The sequence below is a fragment of the Aotus nancymaae genome, unplaced genomic scaffold, assembly GCF_030222135.1.
Source record: "Aotus nancymaae isolate 86718 unplaced genomic scaffold, 86718_ANA_hifiasm-v0.15.2.pri h1tg000032l_0, whole genome shotgun sequence".
NCBI classification, from domain to species: domain Eukaryota; kingdom Metazoa; phylum Chordata; class Mammalia; order Primates; family Aotidae; genus Aotus; species Aotus nancymaae.
Window position 1 is genome coordinate 6,114,769 of NW_026988445.1, and position 14,276 is coordinate 6,129,044.

General features: G+C 37.2%; 1 protein-coding gene across 2 annotated transcripts in view; it reads left to right on the top strand.

The window, feature by feature from the left end:
• Positions 1-14,276, top strand: part of SPATA17 (spermatogenesis associated 17) — a 212,468-nt gene that overhangs the window by 143,671 nt on the left and 54,521 nt on the right. For both annotated transcript variants that reach the window (XM_064383459.1, XM_021677167.2), the window contains exon 9: positions 10,664-10,796. In XM_064383459.1, the coding sequence (XP_064239529.1) occupies positions 10,664-10,796 (133 nt within the window). The remainder of the gene's footprint in view (positions 1-10,663; positions 10,797-14,276) is intronic.

Sequence of the window (14,276 nt, forward strand, 5' to 3'; positions counted from 1 at the left end):
CTCTTAAAAAACTAGTCTTAAAACTAATGTTAATGTGTTTCTTTCAAATAGATTTGGGGAAAAATTGCATTGAAAACACTTAAATGGATTTTTCGCACAGGGCTTATCAGTCTTAAATATACTTTTATTTGATGTGAGCATCAAAGAGGGGAAATAGAATACAGTATATAGCATTTTGCATATGTATTCACTCAGCAAATATTATTGCATGCTGACTATATGCCAGGTACTACTTAGGCATTGAGAACATAGCAGTAAACAAGACAGACAAAAGTCTTTCTTTTTTTTTTTTTGAGACAGAGTCTCACTCTGTCGCCCAGGCTGGAGTGCAGTGGTGCGATCTCAGCTCACTGCAACCCTCGTCTCCTGGGTTCAAGAGATTCTTCTGCCTCAGCCTCCCAGGTAGCTGGGACTGCAGGCACACACCACTGCACCTGGCTAATTTTTGCATTTTTAGTAGAGACAGTGTTTTACCATGTTGGCCAAGCTGGTCTCGCACTCCTGACCTTAGGTGATCCACCCACCTCGGCCTCCCAAAGTGGTGGGATTACAGGCATGAGCCACCATGGCCAGTAACAAAAATCTGTTGAACTCGTGGAGCAAATGGCCTAGTTGGCCCTGAGTCCCTTCACCTCATCTCCAGACCATAGTTTGTAATACACTGCTCTGAGTATAATTAGATGTATTTATTGCCACCTTAGCCACCTTATTTTCCTCCTTAAGTATATGTTTTTGTTTTTGTGTTTTTTTTGAGACAGGGTCTCACTTTGTCACCCAGGCTGGAGTGCAGTGGCATGATCACTGATCACCGCAGCTTTGACCTCCAGGCTCAGATGATCCTCCCACCTCAGCCTCCCTAGTAGCTGGGACTATCCCTTCCCCCCACCACACACAGCTACTTTTGTACTTTTTGTAGAGATGGGGTTTCACCATGTTGCCCAAGCTGGTCTCAAACTCCTGGGCTCAAGTGATCCACCCACCTTGGCCTCCCAAAGTGCTAAGATTACAGGCGTGAGAAGTTAATGTTCTTTAAGTGATTTATATAAGTCCTTAAAATATCTGTTTTCATCGTTTTTAGCCATTCGTGAAACTTTGTTAGTTTAAAGCATTCGATGTAAATGGCCTAAAAGAAGAGCCTATGTGAATGCTATTTAGCTGACGCCTTTAACTTTAGTATCTTTCAGCAGAGATTTTTAAAAACATTTTTCACAGTCAGAGGAAAATAAAGTGAACTCTGCAAAATATGTATCAGAAATTTGTTACATAGATGTAATGAAATTACTGAGCCAAGATGATTTGAGATTGTTAATAATAATAATAAATCCAGGGAAATACATTCCTCTTAAGCTAAGAAAAATGTAAGGAAAAAGGAAAAATCTCTTTCCAGTTAAGTTTAGAAGCTTGCAATATAAACTTACTGTTTAGTTGAACAGATAGTCTTGCCACTTGCATTCTTTGTATTTAAACATTACATTTCTGTCTCCACCCTGCGGGCGGAGATATTGCCGCCTAAATAGTTCATAAGTTTTAAATTTGTGCTATGAAGTCTACTCTAAGTATAAAATACTGTGTGTATTAAGCTCTTATAGCTATGGTTTGTCCTCAGCCATAAACGGAGTCTGTCTAATTTCTATTTCAGATTGTTGCTCATTTTATTAATATCTCTTCAAAAACTCCACTAATCTAAGCTATGTTTTGAAATCTTTCTGTTTGTATTAATGAGCTATATATTAGGTTTACCTCGACATTTAGGTAGTTAATACATAAAGTACAGATAGTTTTTATTTTTCATATTGAAGGTAATGAAAAATAGACTGCTATTTATTTGCTGATCTTTTTCAAAACAAACATGGTTTGTTTTTTTAGAAGGGGCAAAACTATTCTTTAATAATTATACTTACTACAAGTGTAAAACATGTCTCATCCTATTTCAAATATTGTTGCCAAATAATTTGTATATTTCTAATTACATATTCTTTCAAAATGCTTTGCCTTAAAAAAGCCCATGATTAGTTTTTTCGTTTATGAAAACCAGGTCATCTGATGAGATCAGGCATGAACTGGTTATAACTCAGCCTCTTAGCCTCAAAACATTTCTTTCTTTTTTTTCTTCCTTTTTTTTTTTTTTTTTGAGACAGGGTCTCACTCTGTTGCCCAGACTGGAGTGCAGTGGTGTGATCTTGGCTCACTTCAGCCTACGCCTCCTGGGTTCAAGTGATTCTCCTGCCTGAGCCTCCTGAGTAGCTGGGATTACAAGCCCATGCCACCACACCTGGCTATTTTTTACATTTTTAGTAGAGATAGAATTTTGTCATGTTGGCCAGACTGATCTCGAACTCCTGACCTCAAGGGATCCACCAGCCTCGGCCTCCCAAAGTGCTGGGATTACAGGTGTGAACCCAGAATACAGAACCCAGCCTAAATTTACCATTTTCTATATTATAATAATGGTTGAAATATTAGAGTTAATAGTAATTTTTGAGCAGGTGTACTTTTATAACATGAACATTTGCTGTGTGTGGATTCATTTATTAGATCCAATCAACATCATTTATCCGTATTTCCTCTTTACGTCCTTTCATCAACTCTTTCCCAACTTTTAAACATAGGTGTCTTTGCTTGCCAAATCAAGTTTTGTAGACCAGCGTACAGAATCCCTTCCCTTAATTAGTCTACAGTGGAAGTTTTCTATTCCTTTTTTCTTTTTCCCTATTTAAATAATTGTTCTGTTTGAACATTACAAAGCTCTTACGCCTTGCCCCTTCTGTGGCAAGTATTTTAGATAGACCTTTTAAGCAGACATTCTGGGGTGACCCCTAGCAGTCACTCCTATATCCCTATCTAGGAGTTCCTGTCCTTCCAATGTTGTTATGATTGGAAGGACGAGGCTGCTCATAGACTAACATCTTTATTAATGAAACTTGTGATCTTTTGAGAATGTGCTAAAATTCTGCTATAAGAACAGAAAAAACAATTGACGTAATTCCTACTTTATGTAATTTAAAAGACAAAACCATTGATTTTCTAAGAGATTCTTTGTCATTTATTACCTCAGTAGTGCATGCTAAGAAATAATAACATCCTACAGTCACTCTTAAGGTAGTTAGAAGTTAACTACTACTTGAACGTGTGAAGTTCAATTACTCAAATATTGAAACAATAAAATTCATAAGACCTTATTTTCTGTTTTGTTATTATATTTTCTTGTCTATATAGGATAGAAGGTTTTGAAATTTGAAAAGTAATTAATTTTATACCTACTTGGAAAATAAGAAAAAGTATATGTTTCTCTTTTCCCACCTGAAAAAGTGAATGCGTCAGTAGTCACTTATTGTTTAAGAGTCCTTAATTTTATAATTCACAGATACAAAATCTCTTCCAATAGAAGGTGGAAAGTGTCAGGCTTGCCTGGCATCAAAGGATCATAAGGCATGTAATTCAGCAACAGAGTTTACAGCGAGGAATGTGGTAACGGGCCACCGCCTTGATCCCCTGTCTTTGTTAGCCTTTGTGATGCTGTGGCCCAGTCGGCCTCTCAAGGACAGAGCCAGTGTAGCACCTCCACAGTGGTTATAGGTGTGACAGGAGTATCTGCAAGTGGGCTAATATTCTCAGTTGCATAGAGTTCCAACATCCTTCATAGAGATGTTAAGTAAGACAAGATGAAACTGCTGAAACTTAACCTGTTCTGATAGACAATATAAGCACCCTGGCAACAGCATTCTATTTTCCAGGCAACTAGGCTACATACTTACAAGAGCCCGCATATGTTTTCCAGTCTTTTACCTCATCCTCGATTCCCATTTCTGTCTAATGGCATCTGACCCGTTTGTTAAAGCCCGGGTTAGATAGTGCCCTCCATGCTCTCTGTTCTCGTATGCTTCCTTTATTGCCTTTATCCTAAAAGCTTCACCTCCCCCCGTTCTACCCCCAACTCCCACTTTATGCTGTTGTAGTTATTTGTCTTTTTCTCTCACGAGATTTTAAGAGTCTTTGGGCATCTGCTTATTTACCTTTTTATACTCATAGTGTCTAATATAATGTATCGAACATATTAGTTAATAAGACATATCTAGTGAATTGAATTAACTATGAATCAAGTCACCAAGAGTTTATTATATACTTAGTATTTGTTTACCTAAGGCAGTTGCAGAACTGAGTATCCCTTTCAGTATTACAAGGCCTGTCTCTAGGAGAAGCGTAAGCCTTCCTTTGCCTCCCCTTTTCCAACCCCCGCCACCACCCCAGTCCGACTTTCTCCGGCAGGGCTGCCGTCATCCATCCTGCAAGGTACGGTGGTTCCAGTGGTAGGGTTACCTGTCTTAGATTGTCTTTTGACCTCTCAGGAGATTTAAGTAGTAAGAATGTCACCCTGGATTTGCTCCCTTTGGGGAGAATCCTTAGCTGTCTCTCCCTTTCCTTTTACTTGCCAGCAGGGAAACAGTAAGGCTATTCGCCCTGGAGAGATAACCGTGCTATCTGTAAGCTCACCTCAGATTTTTGCTAGCTGTTGAGATGCCGAGGGCAGGTCTAGGAGCAGTCCTCACGTTAGGAAGTGTTGGATTGGCCAAGTGTGGTTTGTTCATGCCTGTAATCCCAACACTTTGGGAGGCCAAGGCAGGAAGATTGCTTGAGCCCAGAAGCTTGAGACCAGCCTGGGCAACATAGTGAGACCCTATCTCTATTTTTTAAATTTTTAAAAGAAACAAATAGACAAATTGGAGAATTATACAAGCTCTGCTATAAATTTTTAGAGAAACTTGTTCTAGTTTGCTATTTCTCCTACTTCTATTCTAGATGAAAGGACTATTTGTATGCTATTGTGTAGCTCATTGGAGAATGTATTGCAGTCTGGAACCAAATTCCTGACTTGTAACGGAGTATCCCTTTATCCTGTTTTATGTTTAATACATATATTGCACTGGGCGCTCTTCCACTGAGAGGGAGCTGATCTAGGATATGTTTGGTGTCTGAGACTTACCTGTTGCATAGCCGTGTGTTGATATCTATAAATCTCTATCACTGTGTCTATTTTGAAATAATTTACCTAAGGCAGAATCTACTGCAGATTGTATAACTATCCTATTGGGCAGTCATAATTCATGCATATGTAAAAATAAAGAAAAATGTTTTATGGTTTATATCAATCTGTAATATATTATTGTCCACAGATTGTCATGTGTGTGTGTGTGTGTGTGTGTGTGTTTGTATGAGACAGAGTTTCTCTCTTGTCGCCCAGGCAGGAGTGCAACAGTGCAATCTTGGCTCACTGCAACCTCTGACTCCTGGGTTCAAGTAATTCTCCCTACCTCAGCCTCCCAAGTAGCTGAGATTATAGGCACCTGCCACCACACCTGGCTAATTTTTGTTTTTTTAAGTAAAAACAGGGTTTCACCATGTTGGCCAGTCTGGTCTCGAACTCCTTACCTCAGGTGATTTTATTGTAAAAGGTTTAAATAATCAAAATACTTATATTCTGCATCTGATCATTGTAATATTTTTCCGGTTGTTTGTATCAAATTTCCTGATTTTTTTCTCTATGTGTTTACCATCACAAATATTTTGAGTTCTCACAGTAAGCTGAACTTCATCTATAACAATCCTAATGGCATAAATTGGCACCGTTTTCCTCTAGAGAGTAGTTATGTCTGTCTTCCTTGTGCTATAAGATGCTACTGATCAAGAACCACTCTAGTCCCCTTAGAAAGTATTGACTTAATATGAGAGTCCCAGGTTTCCCTTCCACTCCTATGCCATCAGATCTTCTGAATTCATCATATGTAAGTATCTGTCCCAAGGTAACCCGACTTTGAAATTTGCTTGCAGGTGACTCCTCACTGTTTTCTCATTGTTGTTCTGTATCGTTTTGTTTTGAGACAGAGTCTCACTCTGTCGCCCAGGCTGGAGTGCAGTGGCAGGACCTCAGCTCACTGTAACCTCTGCCTCCTGGTTCAAGCGATTCTCATGCGTCAGCCTCCTGAGTAGCTGGGCCTACAGGTGTGTGCCACCATGCCTGGCTAATTTTTTGTATTTTTAGTAGAGATGGGGTTTCATCATGTTGGCCAGGCTGGTGTGTTGAACTCCTGACCTCAGGTGATCCACCTGCCTCGGCCTCTCAAAGTTTAGGATTACAGGTGTGAGCCACCGGCCTAGTCCCCGTGGATTGTTTTCATCAACAATCTTGTCTCCACTAAGGCTGTTTGTGATCTACTTTGTTGTCTTCACAAGAACAGAATTTTCTAGCTATGCTGAATCCTTTTCAGTTTCTTCAGCATTCCTTTTTATGCTCTAACTCACCTACATTTATTTGCACATGTTGTTTTTTCTGCCTAAAGTAGCTTTCACCAGATTCTTAACTTGAGCTCTACTTGCCTTTCAGTACTCAGTTCTGGCATACATGGTCTGGGAAGACAATTTTTCCATGCCCCATAGTCCATTTCCCTGCCAGTAACTCGCCATACCTGCACAGACACATATATGCAAACACAAATCTTCCTCTTTGCATTAATTGCCTGTTGTCCATACATCCATTATAAAACTTATCACATTCTGCTTGTGTTTATTATCTCATTTCATACCCCTACTAGAAGGTGAATTCCTTTCAGTACCTTTCAGTACCTTCTAGAATTCACCTTCTAGTAGGGGTATGAACACATTACACCACACCGGGCTAATTTTTAAAAATTTTTATTAGGGTCAGGTGCGGTGGCTCACACCTGTAATTCCAGCACTTTTGGAGGCCGAGGTGGGCGGATCACAAGTTCAGGAGTTCAAGACCAGCCTGGCCAATATGATGAAACCCAGTCTCTACTAAAAATACAAAAATTAGCCGGGGTGGTGGCGGGTGCCTGTAGTCTCAGCTACTCTGGAGGCTGAGGCACGAGAGTCACTTGAACTCGGGAAGCGGAGGTTCCAGTAAGCCGAAATTGCGCCACTGAACTCCAATCTGGGTGACAGAGAGAGACTCCGTCTCAAAAAAAAATTTATTAAAGACAAGTTTTCACTTTGTTGCCCAGGCTGGTGTTGATCTCCTGGCTTCAAGCAATCCTCCCACCTTGGCTTCCCAAAGTGCTGGGATTATAGGTGTGAGCCACCCTGCCTGGCCCTGTATTTTTCCAAGTACCTAGTATATAAATTTATTAAGAGTTGTTCAGTGAATAAATATTTTGATAACAGAGAAATCAGTGTCAGTTGAGTGGGCAGATTAGGCTATGCCTAGGAAAGCTGGATGTTAAAGTGGATTTTGAAAGAGCAGTAGTGCATGGATCAGCATTTCTGGAGGAAGAGCATAAACGAAGGCGTAGAGGTAGGATGGGAGAAGAAAGGCAGAAAAGGCATCAAGAGAACAGCAGGTAGGGAGTGGTTGAACAGCCTGAACAGATCAAGTGCATTGGGAAAAAGCCTAACAGCTAAGTTGGAGAATTTAGGCTCGATTCAATAGGCAAGAGAGGTGCATAATTTGAAGATTTGAATTATCTGGCAGTGAAATAAATGCATTGATGGAAAACCTAGAGTTATGAGGAACAATAGTAGGACTTTAAGCAAAGGGGGAAAATGAAAAAGAGTTATATGGTAGAAAAACTATGAATGTAATTTGTTAGTGTTCTTATTTGGAAAATATATATATGTATATAATAATAAAATAATATTAAGTATACTCAGAATGTGAAGACTTTGTATAAAAGGGACCTATATTTTTGAAAGCTAATTGACTATTTCTAATTTTTGCTTCCTGAGACCTCTACCAATTATTCTGTAACTGCCCAGACATTCAAGTTGTTACTTGTTTGTATATAACACTATATCTCAACATTACTTTCAAGAATTTTTGCCAGATCTGTGTCTTTGATAAGATTGTAAAAAATAACAGATAAATGCATATATTACTCTTCTTTAACATGAAGTTCAGTTAATTGAAAAGTACTCACTATAAGCATAAACACAACTGAATATACATTGAAAACTGGTAAAAGAACATAGTTTTAAAGTAATTGATAATTATGTAAAATTTTATTATAAACCAAAGTGATTTTTTGAATGTTGCTATTTATACTCTATAGAGTAATCTGATTTGAGAATTAAATAATTTTTCCTAATATGAAGATAAATGTTACTTAAAGATTATAAAATATCTAGATATTTTTGAATATATATACATGCACATATATATGTACAATTAAGAATTTGCATATATGTTACTTTCATGAAATATAATGGCTAAATGAAAGTAGAGTTAATTCATGAGCAGGGAAATACCCAGTGTTCCAGCCTTGTCTTCTCAGCCATCCCTTCCCTTGAGAAGGCAAATTTTGTTCAGACACAAAAGAAAAATGTACTATTAAAATGCAATTCAGAAGTGATAAGAACTGTAAGTGCAGCAGCCGGCTCACAGCACCTCCTTTGTATACTCAGGGACATTGGGGCCACATTAATTTTTTTGTGTGTGATGTCCATCCCATGTGTGAATTAGCACTGTAAGGACCATAATCTATCTTATATGAGAGCTCTTTTCCCAAGAGCATACGTAATACATGCTTCTGTAACTTTGTATAATTCAAAGCTCTGTATTCTGCTTTTTTTTAAATAGTGTTAGAAAATATTTTCTTAGGAAAAATATTAAGAAGGAATTTATTAATAAATATTAAGAAGAAATTGCAGAGAGATATTAAAATTGATGAAAGAATGCTATTTTTTCTAAGTGTATCAAATGCCAAAAAATAATTTTCAATTGAATTTAGATTTTTGAAAACATCCTTCTTTGTCTTAACTAAATGAGAGCATCTGCGTGAAAATTTTGGCATATAGTAATGGCTCAATAAATATATGTTCAACCTCAACCTCTTTTTAAAGTCTGAATTTTAGAATGTTTTTCTCAGGAGAATATTTTATTTTGCTATATATAGTTTTTTATTTTCCAGAGCTTCCACTTTTCTCTAAATGTTTTTTTAATCTAAAAAAGCATCCAAATTTTATTTCATTAATACTGTATCTCTTTTGATTATATGCATTAAAAATTTCTGAATTTACCCGTTTGCTGCATTATGATGCCTGTTTCTTCCAGCTTATTCCTTATGCTTGGATTTGTATCCTTCTTCCATGTTGATTATTTTCCCACTGCTAATCCATTCTTAAGTTTATATTAAAAGAGGAAATGTAAAAATTAGATTAGAAACTCTATGTGTGTAAAAGAGTGGCTTTTCAACAGATTTTATTTTACTCTCATACTGCCTTTTAATCAAAACATCCCTAGATTGTTGACATTTGAACTCGTTTCGCTGGGAACTGTCACATCTTTTCCAAAGATGCAGTCAGGATATAAGTCCAAGCTGCCAGTGCACTTAAGAGATGAGCAAGGGAAGAGTTCAATGGGTAGACATTGGGTTAAAATCTACATATTCCATTTGGTGCTTCCCCTTGGCCTTCCTCTGTACCTGCTTTCCTTGAGACTGGAGCTTTTTGGTGTAAATTTTTCTAAGAATAGGTTGTTATGGATACATGGACTGGGACATGGACCTGGGGATTTCATTACTGCTTACATAGACTTGCAACTGTTTTCAGCTTCATTCTTTCTCTCACTTTCTGCAATAACTGTAGATTTAGTTCCAGAGTCTTTCCATGGTTCTGCAGGACAAACTACCCTGTTTCTCTTTGACATCTCACTCTTTCAGCACTTAGATTTCAGTTCTCTTAACTCTTTTGTGTCATTTATGAATTTCCTATCTTCCTTCCACCTGCTAAAAGTTAATTGGTATTATCAATTGCTCTTTCTTATTTTCTGTTGTATTTCTTCTTATAGGTTTATAACTTTTTAAAAATTTTCATTACTCTTATTTCAGTGTGTTTTGTGAGGTATCTGGGTTATACTGAAAGCATATCACAATCTTAGATGATCTGTGAGAGTTTATGTGGGTTTTAAAAGTTTGGTCTTTTCTGTTGATCATAAAAATATCTAAAGTCATGATGATGATGATGATGATAACGATTGCTGCAGCAGGTTACTTTGATTTTTGTGTCTGCTTTTAGCACCAACATTATTTATTGGACACGTTCTTTTCAGCCTCCATGTTAAATACCTTACATAAATTAAGTTGTTCATTCATTGTAATAACCTTATATGGAAGTCAAGGCTCATTCAGGTAACTTGCTCATTCAGGTAATACAGCTAGCAAAGCAGAGCTAAGATGTGATTACAGGTCTGGCTGACTTGAAGGCCCATTATTCATAACTGCTACCAATAATGCTACCGTTATTCAAGTGACTTAAGATTAAAGAAAGTCTGCTTCAATGAGAATTGACTGTACTGTCTGTCCTTTTGGTTTAGGGTTACTATTTTAAAATTAAGAACATTTTCATTTATATGATGCATTTTGAGTTTTTGGCATAATTAATTCATAAATGTGTTATTTAACATCTCTCTATATAAAATACTTGAGACTCACAAAAATTCTGTGAAGAACATTTTAGTATCTGCATTTGCGGAATAGAAAATAAAGATGAATAGAAGTTATAACACAGATACTCAGTGGCAGAGGTTGAAATGGAATCTGGGTATTCTGATTCTAAATCATGTATCATTTTCACTGTACTGTAACCAAATCCTTATTTTTAAAATCAAATGTCTCTAGAAATCAAGTTAATAATATCTCCTAAATATCTCTTTCAGGTTTTTGCCATTTTCTTCATACCATAAAAATAAAAAGTACATCCCATCAATGCATTTATCAAGCAAGTATAGTCCCATTTCTCACACAGAACAATTCCGAAGTGAAAATCCTAAGAAATGGATCTGTGACAAGGTAAGTTAACAAAACATTTTGAAAAGTTATTCCTTTATTTAGAAATGCACATTAATTACAGCAAATATAAATATTCTTATTACAATTAATACCTTTATGGTAACAAAATTATTTATAGCTGTTTTAAGTAAAGATGCTGCTGCTAACCTATTTAAGATTTTTTTTTCAGTATTATATTCTCAAGTTTTATGACTTAGCTGCCCTAGGATTAATGGCATGGATCATTGGCATTGGCATATAACCAGGGTCAAGGCTGGAGTATGAGGTCCCAGAATGGGGTTAAGCTAACTGTCGAGCACGGAGATCGGGGCTTGTTTGCTCTCTCTCAATCTATGTGTGTATGTTCATAGATAGATAAATAAAGGGAGGTAGAGAAGATGTGCATTATATAAAACATGATGTATAACATACATTTAGCATGCATATATGTATATGTGCAACTCCTGAGTGTCATATGCACTTTCATAACAGGTACAGCACGTATATGTGGCACATGTGTGATATATTAGTCTGTACTCAGGCTGCCACAACAAAGTACCGTAGTCTACGTGGCTTCAACCATAAACATTTATTTTCTTACAATTCTGGAGGCTGGAAATCTGTGATAACTGCCAACATAGTTTCAGGTGAGGCTTTCTTCCTGGCTTGTTGGCAGCTGCCATCTCCCTGTGTGTTCATATGACTTCTTTCTGGGCAGAGAGAGAGCAGGCTCTCTCATGTCTCTCCCCGTAAGGGCACTAATCCCAAAGGACCAGGACCCTATCTTCATGACCTTATTTAACCTTAATCACCTCCTTACAGGTTCTATTTTTAATACAGTCACATTGCAGGTTAGAGTTTCACCATATGAACTTTAGGAAAACACAATTCAGTTCATAGCCTTCATTCATGGCCCCCAAAACTCATGCCCTCTTGAATGCAAATGTATTCTTTCCATCTCAAAAGCCACAAGACTCTTAATTCATTCAGTACCTACTCTAAAGTCTGAAGTTTAAAGTCATATCTAAATCATAGGAACATGACAAGGATGCCCACTCTTACAACTGCTATTCAGTATAGTACTGGAAGTCCTAGTCAGAGCAGTTAGGCAAGAGAAAGAAAGAAAAGGCATCTACACTGGAAAGGAAGATGTAAATTGTGTGTTTGCAGATGACATGATCTTAAATATTAAAAACCCTAAAGACTCCACCAAAAGACTGTTAGAACTAATAAACAAATGTTCATAGGTTTCAGGACACAAAATTAACATATAAATATTAGTAGCATTTCCATACACTAACAGCAACTGTCTCAAAAAGAAATCAAGGTAATAATTCCATATAGGAGTGAATTTGACTAAGGAAGTAAAAGATCTGTACATTGAAAACTGTAAAATATTAATGAAATAAATTAAAGAAGACACAAATGAATGGAAAGATATTCTGTGTTCATGGACTAGAAGAATTTAATGTTGTTAAAATGTCCATACAACCAAAGTGATCTATTGCGTCAATGCAATCCCCATCAAATTTCCAATGTCATTTTTCACAGAAATAGAAAAAATAATCCTTGGCGAGGCATGGTAGTTCATACCTGTAATCCCAGCACTTTGGGAGGCCAAGATGGGCAGATCACTTGAGATCAGGAGTTCAAGACCAGCATGCCCACCAAGGTTTCAATTAGGATGAATAGTTCTGGAGATCTATTATACAGCATGGTGACTAAAGTTTATAATGTATTTTATACTTGAAAATGACTAAGAACATAGATATTAAATGTTCTTATCACAAAACAGAAATACTATGCTACATGTTATGGATATGTTAATTAGCATGATTGTGGTAATCATTCCACAATGTATATGTATATCAATGTATATGTATATGTGTATCACATATATGCATATGTGCACTGTAAATAATACAATTTTTATAAATGTACAAAAAGTACATGAGAAGATGCTTAACATCACTAATCATCAGGGAAATGCAAATAGAAACCGTAATGGGATATAACATTCACATGTTAGAATGGCTATTAACAAAAAGACAAATGATAACGTGTATTAGCAAGGATATCCTGTGTTCATGGACTAGAAGAATTTAACATTGTTAAAATGTTCATACAAACAAAGTGAGCTATTTATTTACTTCAGGTGTATTTAATTTGTCAATTACACCTCAGTAAAGCTGTGGAAAAACAAATAACTACCAAGAAATACCATATAATCAGATATGGGTGAAACGTGCCTCATCTTGAGGCAGACTTCCTCTCTAGCTGTGAACCTGTGAAACCAGACAAGTTATGTGCTTCCAAAATGCAATGGTAGGGCAGGCATAGAGGAGACATTTCTATGCCAAAAGGGAAAAAATGGAAAAAGGAATGGATGATGTGTCCTAATGAAGTCTAAAGCCTAAAAAGGCAAATTCTATTTGATGTTAAGACTTGAAAATAATCCATTTGTTTCAGTATTTTGCTCTCCAGTTCCTCTGGGATGGCAGGGTCACCCTGATGGCTCTGTGGGTGAGGCAGATTCTCTCTGCAAGGGTGGCTCCCTGTAAGGGTGGGTCCTGCCCTAGAGGCGCTGAACAGGGTCATCCTGCCCTGCAGAAACTGGAGAGGCAGCCCCCGCTTTGAAACCTAGAAGGAAACAGTCCTGCTTCCTGGGCCTCTTGCGAGAGTAGCAGCCCCAGTGATCTCTGAAACCCTTTAGGGGTATTTCTTCTTTTTTCTTGAATAGTGGTCCAGTCCTTGTAGAATCCAAGAAGTCCCACAATCTGTCTTAATTCTATTCTGCTTTCTCTGTACCATTTAATTCAAGCTCTTAGTGTCTTAGCTGGTATCATCTCATCTCTGTTCCTGGCTTCTGTCAAGAGAGCTGATGAAGTCCCTGACTCCCATCATCTTTTTATCTGTCTATTAGTCAAGAACTTTTTCTAGGCACTGGAAGTAAAAAGGTATATAAGATATTGTTTCTACCACGTTATGTGTTTCTTTAGCAATATGTTTCTACTCTAGCTCAAAACCTAGCACTCACAGATTGTTGTATGACCTCATTTAATCTTTCTCACCTTCTTTAAAGCTCTGTCTCCAATACAGTCACATTGAGAGTTAGGCTTCAACATATGAGTGGTGGTGGGAGTGGGTACAAAATTCAGGCTATACCATGTAACATGCATGTTATATATGCAACACATGTACAGCATGGTGACTATAGTTAATAATAATGTGTACTTGTATACAAACATACATGTACATATTTATCTTTGTGCTGAACTCACAGATAGGAAAAAAAATTGAGTGGCACATATATACCATGGAATGCTATACAGCCATAAAGAAGAATGAAGTCATGTCCTTTGCAGCAACATGGATATAGCTGGAGGCCATTATTCAAAGTGAATTAAGGCAGACATAGAAAATCAAATGCTGCATGTTCTTTTTTTTTCTTTTTTTGCATGTTCTGACTTATAAGTGGGAGCTAAACAATGAGTACACATG